Genomic DNA, 20,397 nt, shown 5'->3' on the forward strand with positions numbered 1-20,397 from the left:
GCATGTCTACTCAAAGGAGTAGACATGCAAAGTGAAGAGGAATGGTGCTCAGAAACTGCTGCACTTATGAGCTGCTTCAAAGTTGTCTTTTTTTCTGTCTTCCCATCGATTCAGTGCAGCTGATCTGTATAATACTATGATGTATTGGGCTTCTATAGCTTTATGTGAACAGCATACTAGAACAAAAACAGCAAACTTTTGCAGGGTTAAAAAGGAATAAAAATGTAATAAAACATGGAATTGTTAACATCTAACTTGCAACGCTGTCTGTATAACATCAGAAAAACACTTACAACATATAATTTACATTAAATTACGCTAGCTTTGCTGTAAAATGCTAATGAAGTGTAAATAAGAACATCAACACTCACCCAGCGCAGTGCCTGAAGCAGTAGGGACCTGAGTCTGTCTGAGCCTTCAACCAGGTCTTTCTTCAGCTTCTCGTAGTCCAGCGAGGGCAGCATTGGCACCTCCTTGGATCTCCTAGGGATAAATATAAAAAGACATGTTTATCATGGCACTTATCTTACCGTACAGATTAGCAAAGAAACTCTCAAATGTAATACTTACTGTGGTGCAATGGATGCGCGCAGCATCGAGGAAGCCTATAAGAGAGAGCAACATTGAATAAAGAAGGCAAAGAGGAGTAAGTAAATTTAAGAAGAATCAGACTATCTCAAACTACACTTATCACATTCTTACTTTAAAGTGTGGAAAGTGTAACCCATGCTACTGTTTATCTGTTTTACCATCTGTAGTATGTGGTCCCCCTACTTACCCAGTATTCTCCATCTAAACAAGTTAGATATGTTCTAAATAAGTCATTAGTGGGTTTTTAGACATGCATACATCATGCTTGTGGTACATGCTGAATCCCCGCGCATACACATAGAGTACTGTTTGGTTATATCGCCCATGCAGTCAATGACAAATAGGCTAAGATAGTTCAGCAATTTAAAAGTACCAGGTTAGTATGAAACAGACACCCCTTCATTTGTTACATCTCTGTGTACCGTGGGCCTGTGAATTATTGTTTTAGAGGACAAAGAGTGGAGACTACTGAACAGGGTAATATATCATTGTGGTGGTAGTGTGGGTTTGTGGAGGAAGGGTGAGAGATCTAATTATTAGTGGGTTTTTTTTACTATTGAAAGGGGTTTTTGAGCCCTGAAATTCAATCTGAAGCCTGGGTGGTTAGCCCTATAGCGGGAGCAGTGTGAGGTCAGGGGAGCGATCCGTGGCATCTGAGGTATCAGGTGGTCTGGCTACATTTTTGCTTTGGTGTGAGGCAGGTAATACGGAAGTAGAGGAGAACATCGATACCTGGATTCCTTCCCAAATTCCTCTCTCTCTAAACATTTCAGTTGCCAAGAATAATGCTGAAGGGCATGGGGGACATGTTTTTAGGAGACATTTGACACTGGGGTGTCTGGACCCTGGGGTGCCTGATTAAGACCTTGTCTACGCAGACATTTTTGTAAATGGATATTTTCCTCTACGTTTTGGCCTCTTGTCCACATGCAAACAGAGTTTTAGGTCACTAAGGTAACGATTTTTCAAAACTCTGGTTACTGTGCATCAATGCAGTCATGAAAAAGAGCATTTGGAAAGCGATGGCATCATCTCCTCAATTTGTGCATGCCCTTTGTTTCTTTGTGTAATGAGCATGTGTCAGAAACAAAAACAACAATGATGGACTACGGGTTTATTTACGTTTTGGTAGCATGACTTGGTCTAAAAAATACTTCACATTTTAACTAAGTATTGCTGCCTCACTTCATGGATGAACAGAGCCATCTGCTGCGCCCATTGTTGTTTGGTCCACCTCAGTGTCTGCTATTTTAAATCCTTCAGAAACAACAGTCTGGATCAGGCCTGGTCCAACCAGCAGATGGTGGAACAATTTTGAGAGTGACATTGTTGTCGATGATGAGCGGAAGGAAAACTTTCACATGTTCAGGGCTTCTCTCGAATCTTTGAGGCTATTTTTCCACCAACATGGAACTAGTTCCATTCCAGTTCCCGCACCCAATTTTTAACCTTTCAAAGCATTTCGACCAAAAATAAATTAATTCAGTTCCCAGAAAGTTGGTTCCAAAGTCAAGTGACAAATTGTCAGACAAAGAAGAGCATGCAATGGTCTCTTTAATAGTTGGTTAAAACAAGTACCTGTAAAAGCAGAACAAAAGTTTGCAGGTAATCAATGTAATTTTGCTACTACTGTTTAATTCCATTGTGCACAGAGTAAAGCTCTCCAATGATGAAACAGCCTTGGTTATAAAAGTTCCACAAAAAACGGTGGAAACGCTGGCTGATTTGCTTAATAGCACCAAGGTTCCCAGAATCCTGAAAAGGAACCGGTTCAAGAACCCGGGCTAATTTGGCAGAAATGGGGTGTGAGTGAGCTCCTTTGTCCTTATTCTAAAGATGAGGGGAGATTGCTATAGACAGCCAAAACCTGCAAGCTTTTTGAGTCGGTTTTGCATTCTAGTGTGAACAGAGATATTTTGTAAAACAAAGATATAATTGGACTTTTTTTTTTTTAAAGAGGGGGAAAATATCAGTTTAAAAAAAAGTATAGACGGGGCCTGACAGATGTATAGAAATGTATAACAACTGTTCTATACTGCTGATAGATAGCCAATAGCCAATGTATGAATAGTGAAGTCAAACAAAACGCTTTAAGAAGCAAGGGGAAAAAACCATAAGTCATTTCAACATTTTTAATAAACCTTGGATTTAAAGGCCACATGTACTCTCAGATTTCAGCTAATTGACTAGACAAAGCAAAAGCTTGACCCAAATTCTCTGACAATGCACAGTTTACATAAGAGGTGCCTTTATTCTCTTTGCCTTTTTAGAGCGTCTTCTCAACATTTACTCTTTCTATGACCGTGAGGACAGCTGAAGGCCATCTATTGATGATGCTATTGTCTACGTCGGCAGCTCTTTTCCCTGATCTAATCCAGGTTTTTTTTGCCTGCAGCTGGATACACCACAGAAGAGTTGCGAAGAAAAATCTGAGAGCGATCTCAATATTATTAAGGCTATTAAAATGTGATAATTCAGGTCTATTTTGGTCAGTCATGGTGATATGTTGCAATAAACAAAAACAGTTTGCTTAATCGTGTGAGGGCAAATATGGTCTTTTTGCTCTCAGGACATTAACATTAAGCATCAATCAAATGCTGGTTGAGTTTTTTCATTACCAGCTTCTCGCACAACGGTCAAGGCTTGACCTCACCTTCCACGGACATAATCCAACATTGGTATTAATAATTAATGTTTTATCATGCATTTAACTTGAGTGCGTGTTACTGAGGGTGTTAACAGCTACTACAATTATCTAAAGCCTTGTGGTTGCCTTTTTACAAACAGCTGTAATTTAATCCCTGTTTGACAGCCTGAGCATGAGAGAAGTGCTTTTTACATCAAATGTCTTGTGCTGGCTATTCCTTTCCTGTCACTGTGTCTGTCAAAATTATTTCAAAACTGTACCGTTATAAATAAATGGTACGGGGAGAAAACTGAAACCAACAGCATATACCTTTAAAAGAAGAAGACAGACAGCCAATAAGTAGAGCTAAGGGACGGAACAATGACTTCAGCCTTTGAGAACAAATAAATTTAATAAAGAGGTGCGCCCTGAGAAAGACGCTCGTGTTTGGCTTAACAAGCTGCCTGACAAAAGAGGTCATTCTTACAACAAACGAGGCCAAACATCCCTTTTAAGTAGGACAATCTGGTAGAAATCAAATGAAAATTGCAGAAATATAGACTGAGTACAAAGGCAGGCCAAAAATGTGTATCTGTAGTAAAGGAAGGGGAAGCAGATTTAAGGAGAAGGAGGGGAGAAAGAGGAGACACGGCGAGGCACAAGCAAGATGAAAAGCGGGGACGTGAGCAAAGACAGGAAGTAAAGATGAAAACAAATGAAACTTACATAGCCATCATCATAGGGACTCATAGAGTAATATCCCTTTGTGGATAAAAGCATCACACACGCAGAAACACAAACACACAAGAAGAAGTTGTTCAGTTCAAAACAGAAAGAAACAAGATTTCACAAGTTCAGCACCACAATGAGAGCCACTGACAATAAGCGTGATTGTCGAGGTTTTTAATGTGGACAGTTTTTGTTCTCTCTCTTTTTTTTTTTACATAATCTGTGTCACAGAGTCACACTGTAACAGCTACCAGAATCATCTATTTGCTGTTTAATTTTAATATTTCTACTGTACCAGCTTCTTTGGCATGCAATATGGATCATTTTTATTCTAACCATTACAATCAATCTTGATCCTTGTGAGCCACTTTGACCGATTTTTGAAACTGTTCCTGCATTCAGAGTTGCATGTTTTACACATATTAACCTTTCAACAAGCCTCCCAAGTGTGTGTGAGTAATAATGCAACACCAGGATCCAGTCGACCATTTCCAGGACACAAACTGGGCAGGATAACTAGATGGTTTAAAAACAGCTGCACAATGTACATGCTGCAGAGAATATGATGACACTTTAGGGCAAATAAACCCTCCCTTTAACAACAGCTTTTAAATGTCTCACACAATGTTAACTTCAGTACCTCTGATTATCACTAAGAGCACTCTCTTCTGCTAGTATGTTGGTGTAAGATTGTGCTCCTATAAGCAACATTTTCCATGTTGAGCTGAAATCATCTTGCCTTAAGGCCTTGTGTTTTATTATTCTACCAGTGAGATGTGAAGGAGAAAGGATAAGTAGAAATGTGTGTGTGCTTTCACTCACAGTGCCAGGCCTGGTGAAGTCGGTGCTCTGCACCACGCTCTGCCTCATCTGGCTGCTGAACAGGCGAACACACACACTCTGTAGATACTCAGGGGAGATCTGCAAAAACACAGCAGGCCCCTGGAGCTTTAAGATACTACATGTGGGTAGAGGGTTGCCATTTTTATGTCCCTGTTTACCAGCCTTTTCATCAAGTAGTTAAGTTCATGTGTGTGCATATGAGATACTTAGATCTGTTTTAAAATGTCGCAATGTGTGTAAATGCCTTTTTCTTGTCATAAGTGTTTGCTTATATGACTGTAAGCAGCCTAATTAAACCTTTTTGTGTGCCTGTGCAGTGTTTGTGTGTGCACCACTCATTAGCTCAATTTGTGTTGCTGTGTGTGTGTGTGTGTGTGTGTGTGTGTGTGTGTGTGTGTCTTGCATGTGCCCGTCCATGTATTTTCACTCATTAGCTCATTTTGTGTCTGTGTGTGTGTGTGTAGGTGTGTGTGTGTGTGTGTGTGTGTTGCATGTGCCCGCCATTGTAGTTAGTGCCTGTAGTCCCTGTAATAGAATGTGTGTTTGCCCCACAGTCATGCTGATCTACCATTTTTCCGCTGACGGTGGCCTCCAGTGAGTCGACAAGCTCAGCAGTGATTCCAATCAGGTTATGGTAGTCTGCCTGCATCTTGTTGAACTTCCGTACGTAACTAGTGATGCGCCGGTCTGATTCAACCAGTTGGAGCTGTAACTGCTGCATAGCCTCTGTGCAGTCACACACACAGGCAAAGGGTGCAACAACATTAATATCATGAGTGACATTCTCTGTGTAGCTTCGGGATTAAAGTGCTTTTGAAAACATTACATTGGATGAATGTTTGTAATCTCTTCTCATTAAGTCCGTAAGTCAATACTTCAGATGTAGATAGCATCTTTAGGGGTGTGTTGAGTAACTATTAACCTCTATTTACAAGCAGTCAGAGCACTGTCAGAAATGATCGCACAAATCTTTATCAACACGTCCCATCATCACTTCTGTCCCTTTGAAAAGCTGATACAGGAAAGTGCCAGTTTTGCAACAAAGAAATTCGTTAACAAATAAGACATAAATAATACTGACTATATGGGACAGTGATACTCAATTTACAGCCATTTGGCCCACAGTAGGGTATCGGGTGCCCTAATCATTTTCTCATTCACAATGAAAATCCAAATTCTTACTTTGCCAATAGAAAAAGGGCTTTTTTCAGGCTTTATCTGTTACATTTCTCCACCACTGTAAAGCAATAAGTAGGTGTGGTCTTTCAGTGGGTGGGAAGCTTTTGCTCTTTTCCAAAGACTTAAAAAAAAGTGAAATGAAAGTCAAAAATTACAACATTTAATCATAAAATAACAAAATTAGAGGCACTAACAAGCACAAGCTATATGATAGGCAATCTGCAATTGATATCTGTATTATCATGTGATTATTTGAGAGGGATATTTACCTTTAGTACTCCTTCCTCCCTCCTTCTGGATCATGCCTGTTAAAGACTACACACTAGAATGTGAGCATAAGTCAAACATTTTTACTGTTTTTATTTATACTGTATATCCCATGGATACTGATGCAGTAACAGAACATGTCAAATGTAATTGCCTTGCTTGAGTTGTCAGGACATGAGAAAAACACACAGTATTCTTCACATCCTGTTTGAACCTGGGACATTTGCTGTAAAATATATTTGTTTATGATTAAGATAATCCCTTTTGTTGTGTGAGTAAATAATAAGAGACAATACAGGACCAACACTAATTTGTTTTAAAGGGAGGGATAGATGTTTTTTCAAAGGGGCACAATGAACCAACACATTGTGTGGGCAAACACAGCTGATTTTCTGTTCATTTACATTCACACATGCATGTAAACGTATGTGGGCACCAGGCCAACAGTATGCTGTGTCAGCTGTGAACAGTGCAGCCTGTTGAAGTGTTTGCATACTGGAAGTTTATGCGTGTTAGATAACCTTGCTCCTTTGTATTTTATATATGTCCAAACAAGACAGATTTTCTTTGGTTAACCCTTGACATGAAAGTTGCTATGTTTATCTGTATGCTTTGATCGTCAGCCAGTAGGGATAGGGTTTAGTTTCATGGTTTAGTTTTTTATGTGGAAGTAGGAAAGTCGAACCAATGGGTTTCCAGTAAAAGCAACAATTCTTGTTATCCTTCAATTGCCTTTCCGCTCTAAGTGGTTGGGTGGAGTTAGCATCAGTCTGGGCTCCACCATTCTCAAACAGCCATCTATAAATGCAAATTAGACAGGATTTGTTTGCAGGATATGAAACAATGAAGTTTCAAGAAGGCTTTTTAGTTGTGATTTAAATTTGCAGCTCAGACATAAAAGAGAATGAAAACCAATCTTTAATTGGCCTGTGTTAAAACCTTAAGTTGTTCCTGTCTAGATTGTGTTGTGTTTTTTCTCACTGGCTGATTTATTGTTTAAAGCCTATTTCTAAAGTCTGATTAATTGTTTAAAGCCTATTTCTGGAGACATTTGTCTTCTTTGATGAGATGGTGGTTATCATGATCCTAGTTTGGAGAAGCGGGCAGCTACGGAAGCAAAGCAGTGTGCTGGTCAGGAGCAGCAGCTAAACATATTCTAGCCTAAATGGGGGCTGTTGTTTGCGTCAGCCCCCATTTCCATAGAGGATGTAATCTCATTCTAAGGCAACAAATACACAACAAGTTATATTTTTAGGTTATTGTAAACTAATGAATATAATATATACTTTCTCCCAGATGCCCTTGAGTCCTACACACTGGACAACCTAAAAAAATCAATATCACTTTAAGGGCATGCTGTATTGATAATTTTCACTGCTCTACATTTCCTTAACAAAGCCCGTTCTGACTAGGAAGTTAAGCTGTTGTATCCATCTATGATTTCGTCAAAGCTACCAGACTCGTGTGGCAAAAAAGTAATTTACCTCGCACAACACTGTAGTAGTTGCTGGTCCACCTCTACTTCCATCGGTTAGATTGTTTGCGTTATTGTGTGACTTTAGTGAATCCAAAATAACCGTTTTAAACACCACAGTCAAACAAGAGCACAGGCTATAGTAAAATTGAAGGGGTTTTTCTTGGAAAGGAATCTGGTGGCTTTGAAGAGAGCACAGATAACAGTTTTAGTTTGCTGTTGTGACAGAGTTGTCTCACAGCAGGTTGTGTTATCTGTAATACAGAAAACTTTGACACAGTTCAATTTTCTTCTCATTGCAACACCACTAAGTACAGCAAAGACATTGAAATACGGGTTAAGATTCCCCCATCATGCTTTTCTGAGCAATGACATGTGAGTGAGCCATGATAAAGGATACATATAAATTCAGCAGCCTCGGCGTGTTGGACGGTTTCAGTGTCACTGACAGAAACTGCTCCAGTTTGTCCTTCAGCCGTGGTATCCAGGAATCCTAAATGCCCAAAGAAAATATGGTTATGTTCGTTCTGAAGGTGGCAGAGGGTAATTATGTTGCATATGTAATAACTAGTTGGCAATACCCAAACAGGTAATTTGAAGACAAGAAAAGATAAAGCTTAATTTAGCACTGTAAACAATTGCTGTAAAAATACAGCAGCATTTTTACAGTAATGTACCATTTTTCCAAAATATAGTAAAACATTTAAAATCTTGATGGGGTTTTTTTTTAGCCAAAACATCAGTAGGTTGCTGTATAATTTTACAACATTTTATAGTATTTTTTATTTTACCCTAAGTAGGCCTTACAGAAGACAAAATTACACTGTAAAGCTCAAATTTGACTGTAGAATACTGTTATTGTAAATTTGACGGTAACATACTGTTGAAGTAAATACAGCAGAAACACTGTTAAAAAAAACAGTATTATGCTAGATACTGCAGCTGTCAGTTTACCATAATTTGAGGTTTTTTTTTTTCACAGTGTCAGGGAAACTGCTGTGAATATGGTTGCTTATTATTGGCTGAGCACCTGGAAAAGATCTTTGAAGGAGGGATGGACAGTGGGGTTGGGGACGAATGGCAAGGCATAGTAAGGCAGAAACTCTGTGGTCTGACTCAGTGCTGCTCCTCGAGTCTCCAGGTATTGCTTGAAACGGGAAATCCTCTCCTCAAACTCAGCTTGGTCCTAGAGAAAGATATAGAGAAACAGGTTTTATTTCAAGACTATAACAGACTGTCAGTTAAGCACATTACACAGATAAAAACACTTCCTCTGTTGCATACACACATGCTCCTCAATTTTATTGTGTGAAGTAGCTGCTGCTTTTATGAAATAACTTCACATCTGTATAAATGTATCAACTTAAGCTGCAAAGACCTACAGTGAAAGGCATATCATAGAGATTAGGAATAGTTGCATGTGTCGTGCAACAACAAGCACATCGCTCACTGAGATTAAGACTGTAGCACAGCTTAGTGGACATTTTGATAAATAGCACATAATGACATTCAGCTGTAGGGAAGAGAAGAGTTGCAGGACATAGCTGGTTTATTTGAAAATAACCTAAAAAAAACAGAAAACGTTCTGCATCTACATACATGTCTGCCAGGGTGCCTCCTCAGTGGGTAGATTGTGAAGTGGATGTGAAGGTAGAACTCCAGGCTCTGGGCCTCGGTGTCTGTGTTTTTTATCTCAGAGGGAATATTTTCCGTCCACAGTTCAAAGAACACTTTGTGGTCTCCGTCATCAAAAGAGCTGAGAAGGTCTTTCTAGAAAAGTTAAAGAAGAGTTGTTTTGATGTTTGGGGGGAAAACATCAGTAAGAACACTTTGCTACTTTTTAATGATCATTTTATTTACATATCACACAATGCTAATTGATACATGATAATAACATTTTAAAAGATTTGATATTATTAAGAGATAGGGCTAACGACAAATAATTCTACAAAAAAAGGTTTAAAAAAGTCAGCCTTGGACATCCTGCTTTATCCCTCTTAGCCACCTCCGCAAATAATCAGTCGCAGTTTTAAAGACTTTTATCATTTACCTGAATGCCACGAGTCTTTGAGTCTCTGAGAGTGCTTCCTTGAGGCTTTGAGACGAGCTTGCCCTTATTTTTGCACTCCTTGTCAAAACTGTGTACAGTCTCTTGAAATTCCTCAAACTTAAGGTACTACAAATACAAACAAACAAACAAACACATTAAACAAGCACAAAAAGCATTACCTTTCACTTTAACTTTAACTGTGTTCTAAGGCTCCAAATTACAAAACTGAACAGCAGCTGTCTTGACAAAACTCTATGTATTATCATGCTATAACAAGCTGGAGGAAAGCTGTGCATTTTGTTTAAGTTGAATGGATTTGTACACATGCTCATCTTTATGAGTGCATTCTCTGTTGTTGTCATTTTCACTTGTTACCTCCTTGATCATCCCAAGAAGATCGGCTTCAGTTGCCAAGATGTCCCCCATCTTGGCTCCCTCCCTGGAACTCATGTGAGTGCCCAAAACCTTTAAAACACCTACTGACGGCAAATACTTCTGCTCTCACAAAATAACGTTTGCACTCTCAGCGAGAAGCCTGTGGAGCCTGCAAAGATAGGACAGAATACGGCACTATGAGAGTGTGTGTTTCAGAGTCAAAAATCCATGTAAATCTGTATTACAAAGGTTTTAATGCATTATTACTATTTTTGACCAAATAACACAGACATGTAATCGTTTACTGGCATTTTATTACTGTTAAACCACACAGTGAATACAGCAATCTGATTTCTCTGCTTTTCACATCATCCTCAATAGTCAACTACAGGGACAAATCGACGTTAGCGAGATGTAGTAAGCTAGTACTAGCTGACAAGCTAATCAGTTAACGTTATTTAAGGACATCGAGATCATTCTTACCTCATTCGCACATCATTTAAAGAGTAAATAAATTAGTATTCGCTTTCTGCGTATTCATCCGCAACTGAAACTTATGCAACCCATCTTCGATCATGCTTATTGGCTTCAGTCACTTTGATATTAGTCAGCTAACCATTAGCTAGCAACCGTACACAGAAGGGACGCTGAAACACCTAGCAACCAAACGGCTGGGACATGCAGGCTGGAAAGAAAAGGCAAGTGTCGTAAACAGTAGACTTTTTTTTACGCTTCGAAAAGGCAGCCCGTTTGGTTTTACTTTTTTCTTTGAAAAAAAAAGAGATTATTGTAATATTACATATAAAAATGAGTTCCTGTTCTTTGAACATTAGTTCAACATTCTACCTGTGAAACAAATATTTGACAATGATGGACTTTTGTATTCTTATGATGACCTATAGAGAGGTAGATTATAGTGTTTCTGTCTCCCAACATGAGCATAATGCACTGCCAACTGGCATCCCCAGCAACTATATGACTACTTCACTATAAACAGTTACAGCATTGCTGTGGACAGAATCTCCATTCATGACAAAATACATCTTACAAAACTGATTTAATAATAATAATAATCATCATGATAATAATAATAATAATAACAGGGAGAAGAAGAAGAAGAGTACTTGAAATATAGCACCTGTCAGACATGAATGGACAGACCAGACCCTTGACAGTGAGACATTGAATATTGCTTTATCTCTGGAGTGATTTTTAGTTGGATTTCCAAAGACATTTTGGCAAGAACATTTCATTTAAAGAACCTAATTTGTTAATAATATTCAAAAATCCAAATTTCTCCAAGAATGAACTGTATGTAACCACAGGTACCACAGATAGATTGCGTTTTCTGCCATAATTCATACGTTTATTTTGTTTGGCATAAACAATTACAAATCTATTTTTTTCTATGTAAACGGTAAATTTGCATTTTCAAGACATGTTGTGTCCATGGATTATTATAATTTAATAAAGTGGTTGTGTGGAGGTCCGTGTCCTCGTTGATGCGTGTTTCCCCCTGACCACCAGGGGTCGCTGCAAAGGAACGGAACGCATTTCGAGAAAACCCCGGAAGCAGTTCGCATGTCAGAGGTTGAGCACATTGTTTCTCCGCGGTACAATTTGTTTCACTCAGTAATGAATGAAGCTTTACTAAAACAAGATATCTAGCGCGCACTTCAAACAACAGTTGCCACCGAAAGAAACGGAGTGACGTCGACGTAATTCTGCGTACAATACGATACAAAAACTGATCTTATTTGAGGTAAGCTTGTGAAAATGTGTACAACATGCTAAAGCTAACAGCTAGCCTGAATATTGGAGGCTGTTGAAGTTGCAGTCAGCGTTATGACCCAACTGTGTCAGGCAGCATTTTATTCATTAAAGTCGAGTGAGATTGTTTTTGTGAGCCCCACTTTGTCAAACTGTATATGTTTTGCTACAGTTGATGTTCATGTTCCACATTGATTTAGCTGAATGGGACTCATCTTCGTGAGTGCGTGCCAAAGTTAGTTTCGTGGTAGTTTTATCTCATTTAATTAAACTACAATTTGAGCTGCATTACACATTATTTGGTGATATTTGATTAGATTAAGAGAAAAAGTTAAAAAAAAGTAGATTAAGAGTAAAAGTCGTGAGAAATGTGTGTGGTCTGGACATCTCTTTCTGTCTGCGCTGAGGAGTTTGTATACACCAGTGAGCCTCCTATTATCAATTCTTGCTATGTAACATAAGCCTTTAACCCTTTTTAAACTTGAGCACCTTGATTTACTTCTTTAGAAGTAATGGGAATTTTTCAATGAGCAACTTCACAAGAAATTACCTTGAAAAATAAACAATTAAACAAAGTAAAACAGGAATTGACCTGACAAAAGTGCTGAAATAAAATAATAACATAATAATATGAAATAATAATGAAATGTCTTTTTTTAGATGTATAATTTAACAATGTTAAATATCGTTTTTCTTATATTTTGACTAGTTAAAAAAGTTCTTAGAATTCTCTCACTCTAAGCTAATTATGTGATCATTTTCTTGTCACTTTTATTCATTTCTAATAATTTGCAGGAGATTACATGCCAGGTTTCTTATTGCCTTATTTTTCAAGTTTTTGAAAGAAAACAAACCAACTTGCATAGGTTTTAAAGTTGTGAAATGTTTGTTAAAGGCATCTGAACACATTCCAAGAAAACTGAGGTTGACCCAGATTTCAAAGGTTTAAAGTATAGTATTAACTTTTATATTTTCTTCATGATAGATATTTATATTGATGTGCATAAGACAATTGACACATCATTTTACCAGGCATCAAGGTGGCTTTAAAAAGTTTTGACTTTATTAATCATGCTGACCTGTTATTTGTAAAATCATTCTTTTCCATTTCCAGATGAAAAACAGCATGCCTGTTGTTTTTTATTAAACCTTTTTTTCTTAACAAAAACTAGCTTAATGACATGTTTTGACTCTTTCCTTTTCAAGTTCATAGACCCAAACAGCGATGGCTGGAATTCTGTTTGAGGATATCTTTGATGTAAAGGACATTGATCCAGATGGCAAGAAATTTGACAGAGGTGAGTGAAATCTCTTTAAAACAAGGTTGAAGAAATTGGGATGTTATAACTGCCACCTACAAACAAGTTGGTAGCTCTACTGTGTGTGGTGTCCTTAAGTTTGAAACTTCAAATGAACTAATCCAAACTTTTCTACTATTTTTTTTCTCTATAGTATCTCGTCTGCACTGTGAAAGTGAATCTTTTAAGATGGACCTAATCTTGGACGTGAACAGTCAGATCTATCCTGTCGATCTTGGTAAGGAGCAACTTGTTAAGATAAAGATGGAAGTCATTTGATGGTGTTTTTTGTCAAAAATGCATACAGCTGTGTTTTATATTCATTCATTATGCCTTTTAATAGCATTGCACCCTCACCGTTTGGCTTTTGCTTACAGAATTTACTATACATGTACAAGTGAGCAGTGTAAAGCTGTTTAATGTTCCTCTATGTCCTCTATACGTGAGAGCACCTTTAGAGAACAGTTCAATGCACCATGCATCAAAAAGTCATCGCTAACCTATGGGGTGTAAGAGCACAATATAAACTCATTTTGTTCTTGTGTCCATTTCTCAAAGGCGACAAGTTCAGACTGGTTATTGCCAGCACGCTATATGAAGATGGAACACCAGATGATGGAGAATACAATCCTCAGGATGACCGACCATCCAGGTAAAACATTTGCCCTTCATTCACCGACACATGTAACATTACCAACAAAAGCTTCCTTTTGTTAAGGATCTGGCAACATTTGTGTTTTTACATTTTTGGTGTGACTGTCACCTGTGATATACAGTATTTTTTTTACTGGTTTTAATATGTTCACTCATTTACTTTGTTTACATTTCCAGAGCGGACCAGTTTGATTATGTGATGTATGGGAAGGTTTACAAGATCGAAGGTGATGAGACTTCAACAGAAGCAGCAACACGCCTGTGAGTGATATGACCTGCTTTAAATGAAGCTTTGAAGTTAAGCTTATATATGTTAATTCAATACTTGAATAAACCAGTAGTGTAATAACAAATAAATAAGTAAAAAAACAAGAAAATCGGTCAAATAGAGGAAAGATTCTGCTTCCACCTCCTTTTTCCCAGTACCATATATGAGTAAATATACACAGTATGACATCTGTTGATTGTCATACCACAATATACCTTGACACTGGTATACTGCTGCAATCCTAGTACACACACACACACACACACACACACACACACACACACACACACACACACACACACACACACATATCTAGTAACTCGTGTTACAAAAAGAAAACACTGTAGATGTTTTTTCAGAGGATTGGCATAAGTACACGTTTCTCTGGGAAAAAAAATATTGAAAGTTATTTACTACCCCAACAAAACTCTGTGTGAGTGAGATAATGCCAATGTTTTTATCATTAAAAAAGTTAATCCCTCAGTTTTTAATCTAGTTTTTTGGATGTGCTCCTCCTTTCAGCTCTGCCTATGTGTCTTACGGCGGCCTCCTCATGAGGCTGCAGGGAGACGCCAACAACCTCCACGGCTTTGAGGTGGACTCCAGGGTCTACCTCCTCATGAAGAAACTGGCCTTCTAAAACCCAACTCTGCGCACCCCCTCCCCCTGGTTCATCCCCTGCCAAAGTCAACTTTAAAATCAGAATGGACTGCTCGCTCTAAACATTCAAATTCCAGAGTTTGGAGCACAAGAGCAGCTCACAGACGGAGCACTTGCAGGCTGAAGAAAACATCGTTTTTTTACTCTTGTAGTAACCAAATGTTTCCTCCAAGGAGATGGACTACATATTAAAGACTGTGACACTTAAAAACTGCTGCAACCTCCATCTGCTGGCAAACTGTAAATAAAGATTTCTTTTATACAAAATGATTCATAAACAGTCACCCTGCTTTTACCTTTTTGTCCTTACCTCAACATGTTAATTCTGTTCATTTTATTCCAACATGCCATACAAATTAAATAGCAACTGCTTAGCTGCTCTATCAAATATGTTGAATGAGGTTTATTTTGTACAACTGTTCAATATTTGGATGCAGGTAAACTGTGTACTGTAGTGAAGAAGGCATATTTAAAGAAACTGGTGCTCATTGAGCTGTAGCTCGCAGGCCAATTGTCTTAAAGGCTGCTTTGTCTTTGGAGGACATAACTGACCTTATACATCATCAAACTGATATCAGTGCAGAGCATGAATTTGTACAATATTTAAACATTCATACAGCCAATGAATGAAGTACTAATGTGTCTGATAAATACATAATCCAGAAAGATTTAAATTAACTAAACACAGCTTTGAAAAGTTGCACTTAAATAACAACAGTCAGCAATGTCTCGTTCAAGAAACAAGGCCTCGGTTGTGGTTTTTCAGGTAGTATTTACAGTGCCAAAACTGTTATAACATATATAAACAGTGAAAACTGTTAGAGCTGGTACAGCTTGTAGAGATTAAATTGAATGTGATTACATTATAGCGACTATTAGTTGATTAGTGGGTTGACAGAAAATAATTGCTATCTATTTTGATAATGGATTAATCAAAGTATTTTCATGTACAAATACCAGGAAAGGAAACCCCCTCAAATATGTAGATTCCTGTCATTTCTCTGTTTTCTATCATATTAATCTGAATATCTTGGTTTGGTCTGACTTTTAAAGATTGTATCGACATTTTTACTTTTTTTTTTTGTACATATAGCATTTTCTGACATTTTATAGCTGTTTAACAATTAAATAGAAATATTCTGCAGGTAAATCCATAATGATAATAGCTGAAAATCAAAAGCCAGAACCAGATCCTCTAGCAAATATTTTAGGAAGTTTGAATATTTTTCTCCCAGCTCACAGATGGGATTTTATTACCCAGCATGTCATGGGCATTACTTCTGTATTTGCTTAGACAGCAGGAAACTGAAATGTCTACACTGAGGCAACAGAAGATTGAATTAAGAGTGAAGAAGCAGCTTTTGTGTGCAGAACAGGCTTGACAGTGTCACTGGTAATGAATGTCACAGGACGGGGAGGAATACTTTCAATGATTCACGCACACTCCTAATTTTGATGTAGTGATGCTGTAAAAATGGCTTGACGCTTTAAGAAAAAATGAGCAGCAGTAATGCTGCATGATGGTTAAGAAAGAATATGTATGAGTATGACACAAAGTTATTATAGGAAAATACAGTACACTATGGGGTGTCCTTTTGAGTGTTGCATTTGAATGGCATACTATAGCCTATAGCAATACTTCTAAGTCAGTAGCAATGCTTAAGTACTGCAGCTGCTTCTATGTTTTGGATTATGTGCTGATGACCATTTACTTAAATTATAACACATTTCCTGGCTTAACGTACCAAAAAAATGTTTTGTATCAAAATACTGCCTCTGAAACAGCCTTTTCAGCATTGTGTGAGCCAGACTAATGACTGTTTGTGCCTCTGAAATGCCATAAACAGCAGGTTTTATAGGTTATTTGTTTTGTCAAATGACTATGATTTAACAACATGTTTTAAAGTTCAGGTTTTATGGGTTATTAGCTTACGTGCCATCCAGGTCAATGTTCGGGGGAAGTTATGTACTTGCATGCAAAATAGTTTTTCCTTTCTTGGTGGCAGCAGGTTTAATAACACTCCGAATGTAATTCAAGTTTGGATAGTGACAATGTTTAGTAGAGTCTACAGAGGTGTGCAACTGTCACCTGCAATAAAAGTGAGGACAAAGATTAACAGGGTCTGCATATTAGTTGTGCCATACTGGAGCACGCTTGGTCTGTTGTATAGGTCTACCATGCTACTGCAAGATTAGTTTTTCTGGAAATGTTTTGCTCTTCAGATAGCATTTTAAGGCTTTTCCACTGTAACATCTCATGCATTTTATTATAGGATAGATGTTGGTCTATTTATGATTTACGGATTATTATTTATTTTTCTTTTTGTCAAATGACTATGATTTAACAACACGTTTTAAAGTTCAGGCTATCACAGTTTTCTTTATATATTATATAAGTGTCTTGCATTTGATGATTTCCAATCATTTTAGTGTGAAAATCAAATTTAACTTGCTTAAAATGATTCATCACAGTGCCTTTTTGTCGGAATGATTTTTATCATTTAGTAGTCACGGAGGTGAGCGCACAAATGAATGTGACACTGGCGCATCACGTCTGTAGAGGGAGTGGCAGATTGAGGATTTAGGGTTTGAGAACTCCTCCAAGGTGTGTGTCAATCCGCCGGAAATGATGTAGGCTGGATTAGTCTGCGCAGGAGCATCCCGGGGACCTTTGCATGTGCAATGTTTGCACGTCGGATCTTGTGCATCACGTTATACCTGCTCAAGGAGTTTACTGCGCTTCATGTTGCTGAACTGGTACCGTGCATTCTCACTGTAGAAATATGCAGGACAGTACACAGTGCGTAGTCTATTACGCACTCCCATTTTAAGATTTTTTTTAAAAACCGACTGCAGAGAAGCTCAGCGATATGTCCCTGCATTTGGGACTAATTGGAAGCACTGCAGTCGGGATTATGGCAGTTGTCGTGTTCTGTCGAGAGACAAAATGAAAATATATTTTGGAGAATAAAGGAGATTATAGAAGCCAAACGTGATGGATACTCGACGGAAAAAGAAGCTGACATTCTTCACCATTGGGCTCATATTTCTCATGAGTGGTGTGGAATATGGTAAAAATCTGTTTTGTGTTATCTTTTATTTTTGTGTTGCAACTCGGACACACAGTCTGTTTTAGAACAGGACACACAAATCATCAGTAGCCTACAGGATAAATTCATGATTTACCCTAATAATTTAATTACTGAAATGTTTTCATGCCACATATAGTGATATTTAACATTCATTTTCACACCTATGGTTTTTGGTGGAATATACTGAACTGGAACTCGTTGGTTAGACAGCTGTTAAGTTTTTTAGTATTTGCATTTTTTTCTTTTGAGGGGAGGTTTTACATAAACCATCATATGAACCTATTAGTGAAAGAATACTTTGGCCAGGACTATAGCCAGGGTTAGTATTGTTAAGATAGGCCTATACAATGGACAGGAGTGAATTAGTTACTTCACTTAACTGTTCCACTGTTGTGTTAGTTCATTTTATTTGCCTACATTGCGATCTGATTCAAAGTTGTCTCAACACTGGCTGTGTTTTTTTTTTTTTTAAGTTGTTTATTGACTAACACGTTTAATAAATACCAGATTCTGTTATAGAGACACCCTGGAGAATTTGTGCATAATTGTAGTGTAGAAAACCATTCTCCAGCTGTTGAAACTCCAAAATGACCCCAAACAATACCCAAAGATATGATATGTTCTCACCTGAATTAAGCTGCATACCTGTCCATATGTAACTGAAGCCTGGATGGAGTTAGCATTTTGTTTTGGTCCTAATAGTTTAAGCCATAGACGCCCCTCTGAATAAGATCTAGAAGGGTATTCTTTATTACTCGGCTGCTGTATAGATTACATTACAGTGTATGTAGTTTAATTTCATGGTTGCTCACTTTACTTATATTATAAAAGCTACAACAAAGAAGCAAAATTTAATTATATAAAAATCATATCACCCCCATATACAGATGTCTTTCTCAGGGTGATGACCAGCCCACCCCTTCAGATGTCATGAAAATTTGAGCACTCATTTACTCTCTGGAATTTCATGAGAGCACGCTTTATGGTGTGTCTTCTGACCCAAGAATTGAATTTGGATTATATTTGGTCAGCACTATCCTTTGTCTATAATGAAAATAAGGCTGGAGGCACTGGCAGAGAGAAAGAGGTGCCATTCATGCTCTCTTGGCATTGCCAGCACTGTCATGGAAAAGATTTAAAGGTCCAGCATGTAGAATTTAGGGGCATCTTTTGGCATATATGGCATATAACATTCCTAGTTATGTTTCTATCAGTATATAATTAACAGAATCAGAAAGTCATGTTTTATTGCCTTAGAATGAGCTGTTTACATATAAATATGAGGCAGGCCCTCTTTCACAGAGTCCACTGTTTACAATAGCCCAGAACGGACAAATCAAACGTTGACTCTAGATGGGGTGTTCGCATTTTCACATTTTTGCGTTGGCCTTGTAGTTCTACACACTAGGCACAGGGTAGAAGTTTGAGTTTTGCAACCTCACCGCTAGATGCCACTAAATCTGACAAACTGGACCTTTAAAATTTCACAAAAACTTAAAACGGAGACAGAGACATCCTCTAATCTCTTGTTTCGCCCTCACCTTACTCTCTTTTCCAATCTTTAATCAGCATGCAACCCAAAGCTAATGCACTAACACCTGAACATATTTAAGACAGATTTGTAGTTGTTTTTAAACCCTGATGTTCAGCAACAAAAGCTGATATAGTTAATTTTATCATAAACATATGGCAATGAAGGTAGAAATGTTGAAACAGTTTATTACTGATATTGCACCGCCTTAATGAAGCCTCTGATAAACATGACTTAAGTGCTTAGGTGCCGCACCCAATTGGAATAAACATTAATGAGTTGCCGCTCGTGAATGCAGTCAGACAGAGCTGTAGCATGGTTGACTGGCTCTGTAAAGGGGTTGTGACACACCTGACTCAGCATCACTGATGTGGACAACTTCAGCAGATTTGGAAGACAATTTTCACTAATTCATATGTGTTATGCAAACATTTAGCTATTGTCAAATCAGACTCTGATGAAGGCAGAAAACACTCAATCCACTCCCTTTTGTCTCCCCAGCTGTAATTTTGCCCACAATATGGAGGTACTTGCAGACTTTGGATGCAGCTCCATACTTTCTGGGTTTGGCCCTGTCGGCTTTCAGCTTTAGTGGCCTCCTTTCAGGACCGCTGTTTGGCCACTGGTCCGACAAAACAAGGACCACAAAGAAGATCATCTTGTTTGCTAACTTGTTTGAGATAATTGGTAAGTCCACTCATATGTTGTATTTCTACCACTACTGCCTTGAAACGGCATTATCATATCTAAAAACACAAACTACATTTGTTTTTTTTATTTGTGTTACTGATGCTCATGGCTCAATTTATTTTTCTACTCTGATTTTTTTTGCTCTCCAGGTAATTTCATGTACTTTATGGGCTTCTCCAAGTGGCTGCTACTGTCAAGTAGATTGATAGCAGGTGAGAAAGTGACATTTTATCTATTTGGTAGGTTGCAATCAGGTAGAATACACCTGTCATAGCAGTAAAGTGTGGCAGGATTATCTAA

At 38.0% G+C, this 20,397-nt stretch overlaps 3 protein-coding genes across 6 annotated transcripts in view; 2 read left to right on the forward strand and 1 right to left on the reverse strand.

Annotated features, from left to right (window-relative positions):
- armc9 (armadillo repeat containing 9) overlaps nt 1-10,803 on the reverse strand; it is a 29,073-nt gene extending 18,270 nt beyond the window's left edge. The window contains exons 1-12 of one of the 2 annotated variants that reach the window (XM_042483984.2): nt 10,618-10,803; nt 10,135-10,303; nt 9,760-9,885; nt 9,309-9,479; nt 8,740-8,895; nt 8,110-8,202; nt 6,238-6,262; nt 5,358-5,515; nt 4,769-4,867; nt 3,944-3,979; nt 571-605; nt 372-483 (exon numbers count right to left, since the gene is read on the reverse strand). In XM_042483984.2, the coding sequence (XP_042339918.1) occupies nt 372-483; nt 571-605; nt 3,944-3,979; nt 4,769-4,867; nt 5,358-5,515; nt 6,238-6,262; nt 8,110-8,202; nt 8,740-8,895; nt 9,309-9,479; nt 9,760-9,885; nt 10,135-10,209 (1,086 nt within the window). In that variant the 5' untranslated portion in view covers nt 10,210-10,303; nt 10,618-10,803. The remainder of the gene's footprint in view (nt 1-371; nt 484-570; nt 606-3,943; nt 3,980-4,768; nt 4,868-5,357; nt 5,516-6,237; nt 6,263-8,109; nt 8,203-8,739; nt 8,896-9,308; nt 9,480-9,759; nt 9,886-10,134; nt 10,304-10,617) is intronic. The other variant, XM_042483985.2, reaches the window with a different exon arrangement.
- An 878-nt stretch (nt 10,804-11,681) lies between these two features.
- On the forward strand, nt 11,682-15,054 carry polr2h (RNA polymerase II, I and III subunit H). Its single transcript, XM_042483753.2, has 6 exons — nt 11,682-11,896; nt 13,111-13,202; nt 13,357-13,440; nt 13,761-13,854; nt 14,034-14,117; nt 14,647-15,054. Exons 2-6 carry the CDS (start codon nt 13,130-13,132, stop codon nt 14,762-14,764), a joined length of 453 nt encoding a protein of 150 aa, XP_042339687.1. The 5' UTR covers nt 11,682-11,896; nt 13,111-13,129; the 3' UTR covers nt 14,765-15,054.
- Nucleotides 15,055-17,413: 2,359 nt separating this feature from the next.
- The window catches only part of mfsd8l1 (major facilitator superfamily domain containing 8-like 1), a 67,917-nt gene continuing 64,933 nt past the window's right edge, over nt 17,414-20,397 (forward strand). For all 3 annotated transcript variants that reach the window (XR_015776596.1, XM_088077654.1, XM_042512378.2), the window contains exons 1-3: nt 17,414-17,855; nt 19,909-20,094; nt 20,247-20,309. Coding sequence is in view for 2 of the 3 variants with exons in the window: in XM_088077654.1 (XP_087933780.1) it covers nt 17,780-17,855; nt 19,909-20,094; nt 20,247-20,309 (325 nt within the window). In the remaining variant the exon portion in view is untranslated. The remainder of the gene's footprint in view (nt 17,856-19,908; nt 20,095-20,246; nt 20,310-20,397) is intronic.

The sequence above is a fragment of the Plectropomus leopardus genome, chromosome 5, assembly GCF_026936395.1.
Source record: "Plectropomus leopardus strain MGB_pleo_1.0 chromosome 5, ASM2693639v1, whole genome shotgun sequence".
In the NCBI taxonomy this organism is placed as follows: Eukaryota; Metazoa; Chordata; class Actinopteri; order Perciformes; family Serranidae; genus Plectropomus; species Plectropomus leopardus.